General features: G+C 38.2%; 1 protein-coding gene across 1 annotated transcript in view; it reads right to left on the bottom strand.

The window, feature by feature from the left end:
• phtm (cytochrome P450 enzyme phantom) overlaps positions 1–20,462 on the bottom strand; it is a 63,531-nt gene that overhangs the window by 22,317 nt on the left and 20,752 nt on the right. The window contains exon 3 of the mRNA XM_071594716.1: positions 17,303–17,535. Coding sequence (XP_071450817.1) covers positions 17,303–17,535 — 233 coding nt within the window. The remainder of the gene's footprint in view (positions 1–17,302; positions 17,536–20,462) is intronic.

The raw sequence follows: 20,462 nt of genomic DNA on the forward strand, positions 1-20,462 counted from the left end.
AGAGTCACGAAAATTATGGAAATGGTACAGCACAAATCCCAAATAACGAACTGTGTTCCATTAAGTTTTGGGGGAACACCGACTGCATTATTTTATCCAGTTCATTCGTGCTTTGTTATTTTATGCTTGAAACATAATAAACAGCTGCTCATTTTGCCAATGTCACACATTCTACCGAGCAAGAAACTATACACTGATTCAGCTTACCATAAACTTCTAAATTCACTAACTACTGCACCGAGAGCACCAAGTTCACCACGCATGCTTCATCTCAGTTAGATTAGGGCGATAATTTCGCGTCTATTACTTAAAGCACAAATAATAAACCTATCCCACAAAGGGGTGTCACTCAGCACGAGTATTCCTTAGTATCAGTGCGATGCGTGGGAAGTACTATCGGAAAGATAAATAGGACTTCTGAAGCGAAAATAAACGAGGCTGAGGTTTCTTGGAGACCGTATCGTATCCTGGAAAGACGGCAATTTGATTGGCATCCCCGCTTGTGGTACACCGCACCATTCCAGGCGTTATGTTTCCACATAACATTGCAAAACATTTATGACGTACATGAAACTCATCAGCTGAAGCAAGCAAGACTGGGCGCTGGGCTGAATTGAGACCTAGCGAATATTTCGCATTTGGGACAAGTCTCAGTGAAGTCGGCAGGAGGCCAGGAAAGCAGTTTTAATGTAAGTAAGGAATTCCACTAGAGAAGAAATTTGGCTTTTCTCCAATCTAGGGGCGTTTGATCTGAGACCGGATTCATTGATAATCTCGTGCCACGTTCTTCGCCTTCTTCTCCGAAGGTATTTCTGACTTTTCTCTCTGAAAAATACATTTTATTCCGCTAATAGTATCTGGAGAGGTAACCTATGCTTCTCTTTCCTCTTCAGTTCTTTTTTCTATCTCTTGTTATCTTTACTATAGCTTTTTTCAATCTTGTGTGCATATTCGTTCCACTCAAAATTCCGTTTACTTCCCTATTCTATTATGGGAGGCATTTGAATTAAATACCTCACTAGAATCGCTTTTCCGCCTTCTCTTCACCGCTGCCTTTCGTAATACGCTCATTTATAAAATTACATTTTTTGTTTTGCTTTGTCCTTCTATGCTGTTTTTTCGATAGAGTATGCCATGATCGATATAATAATTGCTTCCCGTAATGTTACTTTTGTTTTACATATTACGTGTTTGTTTGTCCATCATGTCTGATTGAAATACTCCAAATCTTCTCCAAATTCATTACTTGTTCTTTAAATCCCTCCCGTAAGCATCCATTCTTTTTGCTAAATTTTACACCTAATCATCAAATTTTAATGATTTGCTACATGATATCCTTTCTTAGTTTTTGTTTCCATCGGATAAGTTATTTCAAAGCTACCAACGTTTTCGTTTTTCATGATCATAAGACCATATATATACTTGTAAAGTCTTGTAAGGAAATGTAGTAATGTGTAGATTGTACACTCCTATATTTCCTAGCCTCGCCTTACATGATAAAACCTGACACACCACACTGCAATAAACTGTTTCCAATTACACACACGCTATAACTCCCTTCGTTTCGCCCAATATTCATAACCTTTTCATAGCTTTACCTCACATTGCCTAACGTCCTCCTTTGTATCAGCTTTTAGTATCCCACCGCCAATAAACATTTTCTGCATCCATTTTTGCTTCTTTCTTAGTAGTTTTTACAAAAAAAACGCTCTCTACTTCCTTGTCATGCAAGGTAGTCGTGCTTCGTTTGATTTCCTATCCGTTTATTTCACATTCTCTATCCTTCTCTACATCCCAAAAAAGCTCCAAACCGCCCATTTTACTTCATCGATCAAATTTACAAAGCGTAAAAAAACATAACTGATGGCAATATTTTCACTAGTATTTTCTAAATTACCTTAATAAGCGATTATGCTAATATTTTTCTTCTTCTCGTGAAAGCTCTTTTCTCTGACGCAATTCTCCTTTTTATATCTCTTCCACTCTTACTGCCACCCTACTATTTTAATATCTAACTTTAAGTTGAAAATCATGTGTGGCAATGAATAGCCCTGTTTTATTCCTCTTCATAGCACTGCCAATTACGACTCTCTAACTGCAACGGCTACCTAAGCAGTCTGATACATGTACGAGTTAAAGGGAAGTTCTCCCATCCTTCCAATATTCTCTTATATTTTTTGTAACCTAGTCACTAATTCCAGCCAAGTTATTCTAATGAACGCGTTCTCGAAATCTTAGGACAAAAACAACAACAATACAATCGATATTATTTTATGTTACTTTCTAATAGTGTCCTCATTACTGCTACGGCACCATGCGTACCGCTTCCCTTCCTCCACCCAAATGACCACCCCGAACTTCAAATTAATCCTCAGTAACACTTGTTCTCTTAGTCTTTTTTCTATTAACTGTTTCTATAGTTTAATTTGCGGCTTTCGATAGCTCTTTTCTGTTCTCATTTACATTTTTCTTATAATGAACCTGCCTTCCTTTCCTCACTCATATACCCCCTCCTTCCTGTTTTATTCTCTTTCAAATTTGATGTTACACTTCATTAATACACAATTATCATCGGAAATCACATCATATGCTGGGAATCGGTGATAATTGATTATTTTGTTTTCAAATCTATGCCTAAATTTGATTTATGCGTACTCTTAGTCTAGCTAACATCTTTCTGAATACACCGGCATTTTTGCACACATCTTTGTCTAGTGTGGTGTTTAAACTAGGTGTTCCATATGATTAAACTATAACTCCTGAATAACTTCATTGTTTTCTTTCTTTGACCATTCCTTGTTTCCAAACCTTAATGTTCTACCTCATTCATATTTCTCTCTTCGTCCACCACCGCGTTCTGATCCCCCTTCACTATCAAATGGTTCCTCCTAGGATCACCCTCACCCCTCTCTCGTTTCCTCTAACTATTCATATGTCTATGTCTATTCCTTTCCAACTTCGTTGGTTCATCTTTTAATTCTATTAATAACATTTTATTCCTCACCTGCTCTACGCTTACTAAGTTTCTTCCTCTCCACTTTACGTTAAATCATAATTATTGCCTCAGTAATCACCGATAAATTACCATCTCACCCCACACACAACCCTGGAAAATCTATATTTCCTCTCTCCATCGTTCGCTTTATATTTTCTAATTTCCCTGTCCTCAAAATCGCCCCGAACTAAGAAATCCCCTCACTAACTGGTTCGGTTATCTCAGGTGTCTTCTTATGCATCTTATATGTCAGCCACCAAAAATGTCTCATGCATCTTATGTGTTGGTGCCGATGGTTCCACTTTGCAAGGATTTCGTGAGATGACGACCAATACACAGCCTAATGAGCCGGGTTCCGCAATTGGAAGGACTAATTCCTTCACTCTTGTGCATCAACATTTCTCAGAATAAATGATTAGGGTGGTTATCTTCCTAAATAGTGTTTTTAACAGGACACTGTCCCTAGTATAATCTACCACGCAAACACATAATCTACCCAATGGCTGGCTTGATAGGTAAGAAGCCAAATTATATAGCACTCAGCCCAACAGCTTGCAAAATTCACACACTTTATGGTGCGCGGTTCACTTTTCCTGAAACATCCACTAACTAAACACATTTACTCAATTTCAAAATAACTCGTAATTTTTTCCTCCATTTTATAATTTCACATCAAAAATACAGCGAAACTCGAAAGTAACAAACTCTCCAAAAAACCTACAAAAACATAGAGGGTATGTTCCATCGGACGTGAATTGAACCAAAGAAAATCTGGGCTACGATTCCTCACACGCGATGTTCTCTTTAAGTTATTAGAAGCTTCTCGATGAAATGAATATGTAGGTGGAAAATAGGGCATAACTAAGTTAAGTTCCCAAACCTGAATAAATGGAGTTTTATTAAAATTTTAAAGAGCCATTTTTGTCAGAAAATTAACATGGATTCATACAATCACTTCTCTTCCCTACAATTACTTCACGATTTCACTCCCTAAGGAAATCATCGCAAAGTTGTAACCCTCTTCCATGAATTACCCATACCAAAAACCACGAAACATTGTGAAGTTTCATGCATAATCATTTGAGCCGTTTTCAAGAAATATTTCGTACACACGCGTGTAATAATTTCTCTTATTAGAGTATAAGAAGTGCAAAACCATTCTTCAATTATATTTTAAATGTTCCATGGCTACGAGTTCCTTATTCGTAGTACCTCAGTGAAGTTTAAAAATGGGGAATACGTTTTCTGGCGATGCTCTTCGAAAGGCAATCTACCAGAAAGACGAGTTAATTGAAAGATTAAAACATATTACCAATTAATGTCATCGAAAAATAAAAATGAAAATTGTTTTTCAAGAAGAATTGAAATTACACTTTCCGTTCATGAAGAGGTGTACAATAAAATAGAACAATAAAAGTCACTCAATGCATCATATTAGTTTACCATTATTTGTAGAATCCGAAAAGGCCCTTGTAGAAGTTTCAGATTTTTTGCCACTCTAAGGCTCTTTTCTTCCTCTTGAGGGTTCGTTATACCTCAAGGTTTTATACGTCGACTTAGCCTCTTCTCATCCTTAACCAGATCAAAGAGTTTATACGTTCCCGCGATCCTGTTCTGAGAAACTGGTATGGTCACCCATGCCAAATAAATCGAAGAGTAGCAGTCAGCCGAAAGGCTTTCCAGACAGCATGTCTGCGTCAGTAAGGTGGATGTGATGGCATCTTGACGCCAGTGGTGTGGCCATTTAAGTGATAGAGGATAATTCTAAGATTTGATCAGCATTTAAGCAACCCACCCGTAACGACCAAAATTACAGACTTTTGCTATTGCAAAAATAACCACTGTAAAATTTGTGGTAGTTCGCTGGAAATCCATTAAATATTTATGAAAGATTACGGCGACAAAAACTTCGAATGTCATTAGCCAAAGCATTATAAGATAATTTTGTAGCATTATTAGCATGTAGTTAACTAGTTATGCAAGATTTTATTGAAGGTTTTAATAGGGAATAGTTCATTTGACTCCGAAAAGATCATAATTACGTTGATGTAAGGGACATGAGCATGAGTGTCTAGGGCGTCAGCGGCACGTAAAACGAAACTTTGAGTTTTGCAAATATACTGAATACGCAGTAGGAATTCCGGAAAACATTTAATTAAAAGTCGTCATTTAATGTCCATGGTTTGAGTTATGCATTTAGAATGACAGAAATAATAATTGAAGTCTTTTGAATTGTGAAGCATTCCTGAGGAAGAATTTTTTTAAAATTCAATGTTTAATTTGAAATTAAAAAGATGGAATATAATATATTTATAAAGCAAGTGATGAGTGATAGAACGTAATTAAAGTAAGTATTATACGCTCCTGTATATTCTATGTCCTCCCACCATTGTTTCAATATAGGCAGGAAACTAAAATAAATTAAACTATTCGAAAACGCTATGAAAAATTGATTCATAATAACTCATAGTATCGGAATAAGGGCGAAAAACAAAAGAAAATAACTATTGATCATTGAAGCAACACATGTAGACTACACTTGCGGGTGGGTGGGGAATTTGGGCCGTTAACTCGTCTTACGATCTACCAGGCTGAGTCGGAGAACTGTCGACATTTTGTGGCCATGGTGTTTGGCATGCGTCAGTCGCCATTACTCACTTGGTTACTTCGAAGCCACTTTCGGCTTAAAATTGGCGTCAGCATAATCTTAGAATTTCCGCCGCAATAGTGTCACGATAAAAAAGTAATGTGGAAGGCAAAAGATAACCAACCACCTGAAATATTCCTCCCACAATTCCTCAATCATTACGGCCATAATTGATTATGAACACGAGCAACTATGGGACTCCCATAGCTGCTACTGACCCACTGAATCATGTGTCGTACCCCCGGGGACGAACCGTGGGGACACCGGTCAAGGCCTCCGAGATCTGCATCACAGAAAATCCTTGCTCAGAAAAATTGGCCGCGAACGAGAAGCAGACAGAGGAAGGACCGTTACCGTTTCAATAGTGTCCTGTTAGGTTAGGAGGATGCTGGGTTACGGGAAAAAATATCAAGAAGGAACTTGAAAGGAAAACTAGTAGTAATATTTAGGGAAGGCGACCGGCAACTGAGTTCATTTGCGCCATTAGGGATGGACAGGGGAGGATGAAGGTTGGAAAGAAACTCGGCGTCGGCATTAGCCTACTTTTTACGAAAGGCGCCAAGGGGTCCGCAGCTTTACGTCCCATCCGACGGACAGCGTACTCACTAAAAGTGCCCTCCACAAAGCACTTCAAGTAGGGATCGAGATACCACTGGAAAATATTCAACACCGCCGTGATTTGAACCCGGGCCCTCCGGGTGGGAAGCCAGTACGATAGCAACCGCACCATCTCAATCCCCGATAGGAAAACTATGCGGGTACCCGTAGTATACCATAGTATAGTATAACTGTAGGTATGTCGGGGAAGGTTAATGTGACTTGGAATGGGGTAAGGTTATTCGAGCGAAGATCATGAAGAAATGGAGGGTAAGAGAAAGAGCGAAGAATGACAGCAGTGCTATGCAAAAACGTAGGATGCAGTCAGGCAAGAAAAAGTAGGCGTATATGAGAACTACACGATGATTTTGAGTGAACTTGAAAGAAAGAACTCAAAGAGTGAGAGAGGACTGGAATATGGTGGTAGAAGAAGGGAGGGAGGGTGATGAAATTTGGGTATGGCATTACGGTTTAGGAACGGGATAGGGAAGAAAGAATTGGGATTTTGTAGAAAAATATCTCAATTGTAGCTAACACAATAGTTTCAAGCAAGCAAACGCGAGTTGACAAAGTGCATCAGTTAGACTATATTATAGTTTGGCAAGGGTTGAAGGACAGCAAGGGTAATAATCAAGTGGAAGGAACGAGGTATGAAGAGTATTACGAGGATATAAAGAGTGTTCACAGAAACATGGAGAAAGTGCAAGATCTGGCAGGGCTTTCCGAAAAGAAAATCGTTTCGTACTATTAGACAAGAAAAATAATAATCGAATCGAAAGAGATTCATAAAAGACGAAAATAACACAAAGAATGACAGTATAGTAAATGTATTAACTCGGTAAATTTAGACTTAGAAAATGCCGTTTTTATTAGAATAGATTAAGGTCTAAGTAGGTATGATCAATGGAAAACTAGAAAGTTATTAATTAAACAAAAATGAAAAATATATAGGGAAAACATAATGTCCCAGCAGAACTGAACTACGCTTAGAGAAGACTAAAAATAAAAAAATATAACTTAAGTTGATTGACCGTAGCATTAATGAGGGAGGGGTTTGGCGAGGAGACATCGGAAGATTTTAACGGACAACATTATACTATCTCTTACAATCCCTCTTTAAAATTAGTGCGAATTTCAAAAACGCGAATTCAGTGGAATAAATGAAAAAATTCACATTTAGTAACGAATTTAATGAGATTATTGAGGCCCGATTACAGTTAAGAATTGAATTTTATAACCAAAAATCGTTAGAAACAAAAAGACATGACGACATAACCTTTGAAAACAACTCCACAATGTTTTCACCATTAAAAACCAGTAATTCTATTTAAATGCGGGCAAAAATGTAAAGCATAACCTAATACGATAACACCGCGACCGTTTGACCAAAGAGAGCCTTTAGAGTGACGTATACAGCCTATTTATTCATAACTCTAAAACATAAGCAATACAGAGAGGGCAATGACGGTTACATCCCTTTTGTAATTTTGGATGCATAAGCTGATCACCCAGAAGCGACGTAGAAGAATTTTGTATTTTCTTAACTAATTATGTTCAATTTAAAAAGGCAAACGGTTAAAATGGTTAGTTCGGTGATAATGAGCGTTAATCAAAATTTTCGAACGAATGTTTACGTGAAATTCACTGCGGACAAGATGTTTTTGTCATCTCTACTGAGATCGTGCGGCTGAAGAATTCGACCCTCATCCCAAGGTCCCTCGTAAATTTCCCCTTTGAAACATTCCGACACTGTTTATTTGCAATAGTACCATAGAAATTCCTCTAAGAACTCAACCGTTTTGTCTCTGCCTATATATATATATATATATATATATATATATATATATATATATATATATATATATATATATATATATATATATATATATCTCTGCCTATATATATATATATATATATATATATATATATAGGCAGAGACAAAACGGTTGAGTTCTTAGAGGAATTTCTATGGTACTATTGCAAATAAACAGTGTCGGAATGTTTCAAAGGGGAAATTTACGAGGGACCTGGGACATATATGTGATAGGAACACAATTGTGTTCCTATCCCTTTTCCTTATATCTGTTTCTGTATATATGAGTATATATATATATATATATATATAATGGGCTGACACAATATAACACAAATAGAATAGAATATCAACATTTAAAAGGCAACTAAATAACAACCAATTAAACAACATTTAAATAGCAACCTTTTAAATGTTGCTATTCTATTCTATTTGTGTTATATTGTGTCAGCCCATTATTGTGCCGCTCGTGTGAGTTTTTCCGTACAATCGTGGTATATATATATATATATATATATATATATATATATATATATATATATATATATATATATATATATATATATATACATACATGACATAGTATATATATGACATAGACCATAGTAAATGTATAACTGCTGAAAAATAATCGCATTTTATTCAACAAAATACTGAAGAATATAAACTGGTTTCCTTTGTTAAAATTTGTTCTCAACCAAATCAATCAAGACCTCCTGAAGGAATCTAAACATTGCAAAAGATACTGAAAGAAAAAATCTTTTTCTATCTTATATTTGTCTTTAATGAGATATTCTCATGCTTCTGTATATCCTAGGTTCTAAGAACTTAACACCTAAGGAATCACATTTATTTTCCCAAGATGTAAGGGTAAAAAATACCAGAAACCTTGCACTTCCACACACTTTAAATGTCCTACGACCATGGTTTCGATCACCTGACGATTATGCGCAGCATCGAAACCATCGTCGTAGGGCATTAAAAGTGTGTAGAAGAGCAAAGTTTCTGTTATTTTTTACCCTCGTCATGAAGGAATTTCACAAGTTAAGCCTGAAACTTTTAACTTTCCCAATATGTACAGGGTTCGTCCGGAAAATAAGTGTACTGACTCCTGGGCTGGGCGCGCCGCTCCAGGCGCGCCCAGCACCGCTCTGACGGGCTGCGATTGGAGGGGGGTATGTTGGCAAGCGACGCTGAAAAAGACAGTCGGCTCTGAGCTGTGGTGTAGGGAGGAGCTCTGTTAACGCGAACCTCCACGCTCGACCCACGTCACGGAACGCGATGCCGAAGTTTTTGGAGCAGCGTTATTCCATCAAATTTGCGGTAAAGCTTGGGAAATCGTCTACCGAAACTGTCGGTATGATTAACCAGGCTTACGGGGAGTCAGCCATGTCCAGAAACATGATCTTTCGGTGGCACAAGATGTTCGTGGAGGGCAGAGAAGAGGCCGTGACGACGAGTCTTCGAGAGGTTCCCGATGATGCCTTCGCGGGAGCGTTCCTAGGAATGGGAACGCCGCTGGAACAAGTGTATCGACTCACAAGGGTCCTATTTTGAGGAATATTAGCTTAAGATATGTAAAAGTGTAATAAATTTTTTTTCCTGAGCAGTACACTTATTTTCCGGACGAACCCTGTATCTTTTTTCTGTTTTTACTTTCTGCGATGCAATTGAATGGACTAATTTTTATAAGAACTTTCAATTAATCCAGTCTTCATTCTGCCCGAGTCATATTGCAGAGACGGAAATTTTACAATTGTTGGTATAATATGATAAGCAAGATAAAGCGCGTAGCCCAGACGTTCTGAGTTTTCTTCTCCTTATGTCTTCTCAAATTTATCTTGGGTCGGTTTTCCTCGCCTGCCTTTTCTATCTCATCCATTATTGCGCGTCTTCTTTTATCGCTCCGCGCACTCTCATATTATTCAGAACACAGTATCTCCAACTTCTCCCTGGCCTGTCCCTATATCTCTTCATCAATAAACATTTTGGCAAACGTCGGGAGTGAGTGATAAAAAGTGATTTGGTCACTGAAAGACAAAAACTGCGCGTTCATTGGTTCATTTGTCACATTCGGTGAAATTATTTTGTCCAACTCTCCTCAGGCAATGACTAATGCGCACCAGTCACAAATCGTACACAATTCCAAGACGATTATGTTCTGACAATGATATTGCAGGGCATATCTAGAGTACCATTACTTCTTATATAATTCACTGTAACAGTGCTTGATAAACCCTCAATTTGAGTATTGCCCTCTCCAAATTGAAGGTAACGTGAAAACCTAAAGCAAGGCTTCACACGTGTTTACCCGTTGACCCTATCGAGTTCCGGAAACGATTTCACAACTTTCTAAAGGGGCCGATTCAAATACTCTAAACGTGCTCGAAAAACTACCCCGACTCCCCGTCTTCTTACTCTTCCCCACAGTTAAATACATGAGGCTTAAATATTTTTTAAGGTGCTTTTACTAAGGCCATCTCTCTCTCTCACCCAATGCGAATATTTCCCACTGCTTCGAAGGCATGTCTTATCCGGACGCTAGGTATGGCCCATATTCAGCAAATATCGTCTCAAGGGCAGATACCCAAAGGTATCGTCTGTAAAATGTGCCTAAATCCGGTTGTTCATGACTGACTCAGCCACTCAATGACGAATCCAACTCTTACAAATGATAACGAATTGGGACCACGTCCCCAGCGCCGTTTTGTCAATGGTTTGGATGTCTATATCTTGTTCCGCAAAGATTACCTTAACCAGATCTTAGACGACACATCTTTATCTAGTTAGATACAGATTTAACTAACAGCAGTTCAGTTTTCTTCACCGCTTGTGGACCCCTCCCTGATCAAGTGGCTTATTCAGCATTTTGGCAAACGTCCTAAGCGATAAAAAATAGTTGCGACAGCGGAAAAACAAAAGTTTACTGGTATGAAGATATTTGAGCTTACCTTTGGAACAGCTAATTGAAACAACACTTCTCTATTAAATAAAATGAGAAATGGGGCTGTGTCCAGGCGCCTACGTCTAGAGGAAAAACTAGTTCCAAAGTTAAACTAGTTTATACACCGCATATATTAGGAATGCAATCTAGCACTTGGAATTTTTATTAACAAAAAGAGGCCATACCGCTCTTCGCCTGTGACTCACCCAAATCTTGTTAATAGGTTTTAATGGAAGGCGTGATATATTTTCGATGAGAGGTTGATTTTTCTAAATAATTCAGTATTACCCAAAAATAGAGCACATTTTTAACTTGTCATTCAAATTCGAGATTTTTCTTTAGGGATAAAAGATTTTGATACTGGACCAATTAATGGGAAGATTCGAGGGACGGACATGGTACACTGTATATTTTATAGCCTGAGGTTCCACTTCGAGGAAGTTGTATACACTCGTATGTACATGCATAGCATCTGTCTCAAAAGTAGCATCGCCTATATTTTCCCGGATAGACGGACGGGCGGTGGCTTCTCTGGCTGGGTCCGAAGGAGAGGATTCTCAGAAAAGGCTGAAGGCCGGTGCCAGTTGGCTCCTAGCATTTGCGGAGTGCGGATCGTTCGTTTGCGAAACTTATACAACGTAACCTCGTCACGCTTCCTCTTGAATCGGTTATTGGAACAGCTCTACGCCATCAAAGTTTGCGTGAAACTGAGAAAAATCTTCAAAGAGAGTAATGGCATGCTGAAGGCAGCTTATGGACACTACGCCATGGGTAACACTGGTGTTTTTGAGTGGTACAAGTTATTTCGGGAGAGTAGAGAAGATATTGAAGACGCCGAACGTTCAGGACGCACTTTGACCTTAAAAACTGGCGAATATCTTGCAAGAGTGAAGGTTTTGTTGAGCAGGGATCGCAGATTAAGCGTTTGCATCGTTTCTGATGACCTTAGCATCTCTAAAATTAATTTTCAGAGACTTTTGACCTACATCATGAGTATGAGAAATGTGTGTGCGAAATTGGTGCCGCAACTACTCTCCGACGAACAGAAGGAAACTCACACGCGGACCTTCCAACAGCTTCTCGCCCATACCCCAGTGAGGTTCCTAATTTTTTAGACATTTCCCCACCAGACTTCTTCCTCTTCCCCTGTCGCAAATTCGTGCTGAAAGGACATCACCGTGACTCGGTGAAAGCGTTAAAAAAGGCCGTGACGAGAGAGTTTAGCAGTATTCCAGGCGCCGCCTTCCAGAAGGCGTACGAAGCGTGGAAAACCCACTGGCAGAGGTGCATCTACGCACAAGGGTGCTATTTCAATAAATTTTGAGAGAATTTATCAATTTTGACAAAATTTTTTTTAAGGAAATTGAATTTTAGATGGTTGAATAAATTAAGAGGGATCTCTTTTATCATGAAGGGTTAATAAGAAAAAAAATGGGAGAGTTCGGTTTCATATGTATTTAAAACGGTGAATGAGGAAAATAAATCGATTCAGAGGCTTCTTTTTCATAATACCTCGATAACTCTTTTATTCATTCATTCGAAAACCTTGAGCTCATTTTAAATTTTTCAATACGGCTAAATTTACGAATCGAGTCGTTTTATCAGTATTTCTAGAAAAGTTCGAAAATTCCTTGATTCCTACCCGTTCTTCCCCATTCAGTAGATAATTTTCATTTGTTCCGTGGCTACGTAATCTCAACTGGAACCAGTGTTAAGAGCATGGCCGTGCAAGTCGAGTGATTCAATACTTCCCGCTCAAGGGTATCCACACGCATACTAAATAGCGGATTGTTATCCCGCGGGATGGATGCCGTTTTAAGTAACACATGTCAGCACCGGAGTCCGTTGCTGCGGGCGCGAGTATGTGATATTTCTTCAAACTGATTTGAAACCCGTACTGGAGAAGCGCAAGACATATACCTTGTTTCAATGTGAAATTTTAACAAAAAAAATGCTGCGGTGTGTGAAACCGAAATGATTAAGACGAAATAGAATTTGTGAGGAATGACATTTCTTTTGCACCAACTCATTTATTAATCTCAGGAATTGACAACCGGGATTGACAAAGCGAATTGATTACGATTTCCCAAAAATTATCATTAATGTCTGACAAATAGTTTGAGTGCAGGGTTTCGTTTATTTGCTCAATGTCAAAAGCAAAATGGAACGATTACCTTCGCAATACATCTCTTTCAGAATTAAAGCCGTACTACTTTACTACTTTTAGTACTTTACTCTCAATTTTTTTCTTCAATTCTGTACCCATATTTTTAAGATATGGGGAATTCAAGTGCTTCCAGCGCATTCAATGTGAGGCTGAACTAAAGTGAGGTAGCATTTTCTATTATTTTGTGCAAAGCTATATTCTGCAATTCTAATAAAAATTTCTCCCATATAGCATCATATTAAACATATGTGTCCTCCAAGTAAGGTTCATGTGGATCATTATATGAAAGTAATTACATGCTTGTTACATGTTTGCATGTTATACTAACTAAAGTTATATAAAACCTTACGGGTACATTTAGAGAAAAAGTTTAATGAACCCACTAAAACATTTGTCAAGGATTGGACAACAAATACCGGTTATTTTAAGTCAGCTGGAAAAAGGTAATGGTCTTTCTACGTATCTCGTAGGTGATTAAATAATATGAAAGTACTTAATTTAATATCAATCATAAATAGAGTATCTCTGAAGCTATATTGGCTTGCCTGTCTATGGAATGGTATATCCGACAGCCGCAGTAGATTCAATAACTCTGGCAAATATTTTGACTTCTAGGTCACCATAATAATCAACTCAGGATAATAACACGTCTTTCATGATTTTCATTTGAAAAAATCTGCAGCCTCCAAGATACATCGTTTTCCATCAAAAATTAAAAAATCTATATTCTTGACCATTCACCGGGATCACTCAAAATTAGAATTTTCTCCTTCGTTTATCTTTCAGAAAAATTAAAACTTGCAGCTTAAGGCAATCTGTCTATCAAGGGCATCGGTTGACTCGATAGTATCCGAATGGCATCGCAATGGTATTTGCCTCACAACTCATTTTAAACAGGGCAGTATTCACGGTTGCCATTGTCCTGGGCACTATTTCCAGTCTATATTCCAGTTTATTCTCTCCCCTTGCACCTCTATCTCAGCCGGATGAGTGCCCAGAAGTGACCCACAGCATCCAATCACCCGGACGCACGCTCCTCTTACGGACGAAACCGGTTTGTCTTTTGCATGCGTTTTCACCTGAGGTGAACAATCAATAGATGCATTATCGAGGCGCCTTCCATGCAGTGACGTTCCTTGTGAAAAGCAACCAAAGACGCCGACCTAGCTTCTCTTTCCCTCACGTTCCCAAGTCCCGCTTGATCCTGAAAAACCACGAGAAAATGGTTAATCGATAATGAAAGATTCACAAATCGTGATTGATATCAAGCTACATTCGGTGATTAGTACATTATCTTCTTAGGTCGAGAGCTCAGGTTTGTGAATTTCATAGCCTTTAATTTTCCTACTTTTAAAGAGTTTCATGGGAGCCATTATTGTGGTAGGACAATGCGTAGATGCTTTTGGAAGGACGCTTTGTAATTTAAACTCCTCCGTGAATATGATACGAATAAATTTCCTATTTCAAAAGACTAGTTTATATATTAATCAACGATTGACATCCTAAAAACTCGTACAGTTTATATGAAGTGTTAATGGAAGTCTGCCATTCCATGATTTGTTATTTTTTCAATCGTTTATTCACCGCGAATGTTGTTCGCCTCTCAAGTTTTATTTGGAACTACTTGGTCAAAAGAATTTTTTTTAATTGGATGACCGCATGTACATGTCTTCCTTGAACCTCCTCACTCCCATTAGAGATGGATAAAAATTCTGAAATAGAGGCTTTAATGCTAAACTACTGCAGATCAAGTTAAATATTTGGGGGTAGTCCTAACACTACGTCTTTCATGGGGAGCACATAGCAGGATCCGCCTTAAAGAAATCCGGCTTCATCAAACGAGTGGTGGGAAAATGTATGCGGCTCTTGGAATACGCGGTAAGTAGTTGGGATCCTTAGCAGAAAGTGTTGATAAAAATAATTACATAAAGTGCAGAGAAATCCGCCAGATTCTTCAAAATGTCCAACGATAAGAAGATTATAACAGATCTTTTAGAGGAATTACGCTGGGGGGCGCTTGAGATGCGAAGAGAGCAAGCGAGACTTTTAGCAAGGTTTAGAAAAAACGAGTTTAAAAATGACACAAAAGGAATTACAATGGCCCCACAATATTTAAGTAGGTTAGACTACAAAGATAAGATTTGTATATGCATGTTATGACTTTGATTTATATCAATAAATCAAAGTCATAATAGTAAGAGTAAAGATTAAGGGCTCTGTAGACAACTGTACATTTGCAGGTGTATGTGATAACGTAGAGTAGTTGCTACTACGTATATGTAATTGCATGTGTGTAAGTTAAAATGGGTTCTGTGTGAATCTGTGCGTCTGAGTGGGTGGAATACGCATGCATTTGTTCGTTTTGCATTTGTTTTTATTGTTTTACGAGTGGTGTCCTAACATCCCCCACCACGCATCCTTGTGGCGGCTTGCGTGGTATTCTGTAGATCTAAATTTGTCGAATTAGTTCATGATTAGGGCCAATTTCGTTCCAAAAAAACTACTCTTAGGAAAATTGTTTGGATAGTGGTGAAAATAATTCGGATAACTAGGAACCACATGAGGACGGCGACAATGAAAATATTCAGAAAATTTCCTGGATGGAAATGATAATTATATTTCATCAACAGTATCTGGAACTTGTTTATTTGTTACGTTTATGTACAGTGTGGATTATTTCCAATCTTGGCGTTCTTAAACTTACAATAAAAACACATTGCATATGATTCTATGGCGAGAGTACTCTTTCAATGGTCGTGCTGGGACTTCTTCCCCATGCCTGGGGATTAGTTACTTTCCTCATAGAATAAATCTATCTTTAATAACTCAATCCTGTAATATTGCCCCTAGGTTACTCAATGTTTCATTTATTTCAGCGTGATTATCTTTTTTCGTTTTTTTTCATTCAAACTCGTACTGAGGTAAAAAAAACCTCAGTTTAATTCTGAACATCAAATTGCTTCCGCTGTGAAAAAACTTTAAAACCATGGTGAACAGGCATTAACAGTTACGCTTAATTCAGACGGCTCAAAAATGTTTAATTACATCACCGTTATTCTCTTTAAGCAATGAGTTATTGGAGTCATTACTAGAGCTGAAAAACGAGAAGCCTACATTGAGTGACGATGGAAAAATTTCCCACAATTATCCAGTCAATTAGAGTTTCGATCAAGCCCATCAGAAGAGACTACGGTGATGCTCAATGAAATTAATGAAACATGACTGCAACTATTCAGCGAAGACTTATCTTATTATTAGCAATGGTGACATTAGTTACACCTTGGAAGACACGACAATTTCTTGAGTCTTTGCTTTAATGCCCATCGGGTTTGGTAAAATATAAAAATACTGGGGAAAATGCAGAGAAAACCGGCGAAAAAATTACGGATAGCGCAGTTTCAACGGTCATGAGGTGGAATTTGGGCATACTATATACATAACGTAGCCGCACCTCTTACACCACTAGGTAAAAATTTTGTAATTACTGACCAGGTTCTGTTCTTAAAATATTGTATCGAAACATTTCCTGTAAAAAATAATTTTACATCGGTTGATAAGTGGTAGTATATGGTCATTAATAAGTGTAGACGTTAGTATACCACTATTCAATAATTTCTATCGATTAAAATATTCCGCATTTATCTCACTCAATTCAAATCAACTGAATGAGATTATTTTATAATCGAATAAATATATAAGCTAAAAAATAAGATTAATGAATCCCACTCCAATACCAGTAACATATGTCCAAGCTGGAAAATTCGCAAAGATCCTCCAGAAGATTGCAAATAAAAGACAAGCAGTACACCACTTTTAAATGACGAAGGAGGTGCACTGTGACGACATAAGATTTATTCAGTCCACGAACTAACTAAACCGGAAATATCATCCGAGAGAATTTAATATAGGCCTTCGCTAGGAAGTTGGGGCTCTATTCGCAGCATTAATCTGTTGTCACACCTACGCGTTGACAACCACCGCATCAGATTCAGCATCTCATTGTCGTCCTGATGCATTTTCCATGAGATGCGACTCTATGACGCCATCTTGCTCACTCAAATGCATTTGACGCCCGAAGGTTAAACTCTCTGATAAATCGCCTCTCTTCAAGGCGTTCAAATAAATCTAGAGGGATTTACCTGAGGAATGGCAGAAAGTTCAAGGGTCCAGCCACTCCGATGAGCTTAGTTCCTTCCTCTTGGAGGGACTGCAACCACCTCCATGTTTGGTCATCTCGCTTCCAGGTTTTCCCGAACACAAGGTCACTCATGAGATTGCCGATCCCGTGAAGCAGTTCGGGCAGCGGGTTTAATTCCACCCCTGTGCCCTTGCAATCCGCCTCCCCGCCCTCCTTCATCTGCTCGTGGAAACCCTATAATAACAGCCATCGTTTTGAGAGGGGAGGAAGAGAAGGAGAGAGAGAGAGAGAGAGAGAAAAGGGAGAAATTATTCAAGGCCACCTGGCACGGAGGAGAAGTATTTACCCCCACCGAGTAATCTCCGACGATGTCATGGTTTTATCCGCCAGAGAAATCAGTGGAAGGCTGTAATTGGAGTGAGTGTGGTCTTACGGAATGTCTTCAACAAGGCATTCCTTCCCGCACTAAGGCAGTGGGGTAGGTTAAATCGAAAATCCCTTATCCCATTTCTCGCCCTCATCTCATTCATTCCACACGTGTGCTCATACACACACACATACACACACGTTGGTTGATCAAAGCATGAAAATGTGTCCCTCCCACCCCCCACCCCACTCACAACCCCACCCTCCGCGGGCATTTAAATTGCTGAAGACTCCGGAGCATTACGATGAGGAAATTGCAATTAAGAAAAATATGTGGGTAGTGATATCCAACATTGCGATCAAATCGTCCCAACATTGAGATCAAATCATCGTAAACGGAGCGTCCTGCTTCAAAGGGTGTGTACCGTTCCAACAACCGGGATACGCATAACAGAGGAAAACGCTATTCGTTTCTTCTCCTGGAACTAGTTACGAGATAGCGAATACTTCTGGTTGGCGAACCCGAGGGCACTATTCCATTGCAGCCGAGATCCAACCGCCTTATGCATTACTTTCCGATTCTGTATCGCCTGTCTTGTTACAGTGGAGGCCTATCGTATCATTTATTATCTTAGTCTTCTGTATGGTTGTGGTACTTCTTTAATCCCTCTTTTCGTATGACAAACAACTAATTTGTTAGGTGTATTGACCCTTTTTTTGAACTGCAGTCTTACTCCAGCATTTTTAGGACTTTGCACGTTATTTCATTGATGTTTACTGAATATTTTTCTCTTTTCCCTTCCTCTCTCATATTCTCCCTCATCACCTACCCTTCCCACCTGGTGCTTGCACCCCCTGCCATACATCTTTTTGGTGACTCACAGGGCGTTTATGTCGATGCATAATAATATATATACCAAATAAACAACTGTTAATACATATTAAAATAATAAACAAATAATTGACCGTAGTTACTTCCGCATTTGGTATAATACCGCAGGAGATACGCACTCGGTCATACCGGTGTAATCCGAAGTACGTAGAGCAGAGAAATGCATGGACCATTTCTTTGGATAAAATGATAGTAATAATTTTTTTGGTTAATTAGTTCATTACAGATAACTAATATTAGACCTCCTTTAACTCCCGTGCATACATTGATTAAGAGTTTTTCTACCACTTGCCAAAGTTGATCGATTTTTTTGTTCTTTCATTGGGTAATATATTGAAAACAGCTAAGTCTCGGAATAAAACAGTTCATAATGTTTATCGCAGTACGAAAGAACCAAAATATCAAGCCTAAAATAAATATTTCAGCTATCTGCATCTTCAAATTAATTAGACGAAAAATAGAAAATGAATTTCCTCACACTAGCCATATTTTTTTCAAGCTGACATTAAGATTATAGCAATCTGGTAATTGGAACAAAATTAATGTCTTTACCACATTAACTAGGCATATCTTATGATTAATAAATATTTTCCTGAATGATTAGAAAAATGTATTATTACCTCACTAAATTATACGTCAGTCCATTACACCAAATCCTTCGATTGGATAGCTGCATTCTTAATTAAAGAAGTATTCTCTTATATTTTCTAAGAACAATATAATGCTTCCTTTGATTTCTTTCCAGAATTATAAAATAAATGTATTTTATTTAATTAATGACAGACTTGGATTACCTAATAGCATGTGCTTAAAGAAGTGCCATTAACTTTCTTTGCTTGAAATCAAAGTTATGCCTGAATGACCTGATTATTAACTTATACGTAGCCTCAATCAACGTAAATTCATTTCAATAAAGTTCAAACTGCAGAAGTTACTTTTCTCAGTCATAAGTTTTATGTGGGTTTTAAAATTATACTTCATGACAGTTAATTATTACCATATTAAATCTGCAAATTTTAACTTAATTAACCAAGTTATGAAGACAAAATACGACGAAGGAAGACTAAGTCGATTTTGCGTATTGTGATTTGAACCCATCTTTTCATGCACCATTATGTACTCTGCAGTATTCCCTTTAATAATTATAAATATTTTGAGAAAGAACACGATAAAGCATACTCTAAATGAATAAGCATACATTTTTAGGTTTCTGAGAGTATGCGTAGGCATCCAACAAACGAATCATTCCTCTATGTTATCATTCGCTTCACTCTACCGATTCCTTCATATAATTATTTTTAAAACCTATATATGATAACTGTCGCTATCATCAGACGTTTGGCGTTTATATATATATATATATATATATATATATATATATATATATATATATATATATATATATATATATATACAAATGGGGATCCAGCTTTTACGGTGGCTATCGTACTGGCTTCCCACCCAGAAGGCCCGGGTTCAAATCCCAGCGGCGTTGAATATTTTTAAGTGGTTTATTTGAAAAGAAGTATCTCGAACCCTACTTTGGAGGTGCTTTGTGGAGGACACATTGAGTGAGTACGCCGTCCGTCGGATGGGACATTTAAATGTGAACCCCTTGGCGCCTTTCGTAAATAGCAGGCTAATGCCGACGCCGGGTTTCTCTCCACCCTTGATTCTTTCCTGTCCATCCCTAATGGCGCAAATGACCTCAGCTGTCAGTCGCCTCCCCTAAACAATAATATGTGTACACATACGTGAATTCCTTGGAAGAGTATTCTTTCCCACAACGTGCCCTAGCTCTCTTCTTTTCACCTCTTTTGTTTTCATCGCTTCACCCGACTGCAAGGGAAACTCCAGCCGACCACCACAATAGGCGTATCCCCGCCCATTGGTGTGGGGAGGA

Source organism: Hetaerina americana, unplaced genomic scaffold, assembly GCF_022747635.1.
Source record: "Hetaerina americana unplaced genomic scaffold, ioHetAmer1.1.p SCAF_68, whole genome shotgun sequence".
NCBI lineage: Eukaryota > Metazoa > Arthropoda > Insecta > Odonata > Calopterygidae > Hetaerina > Hetaerina americana.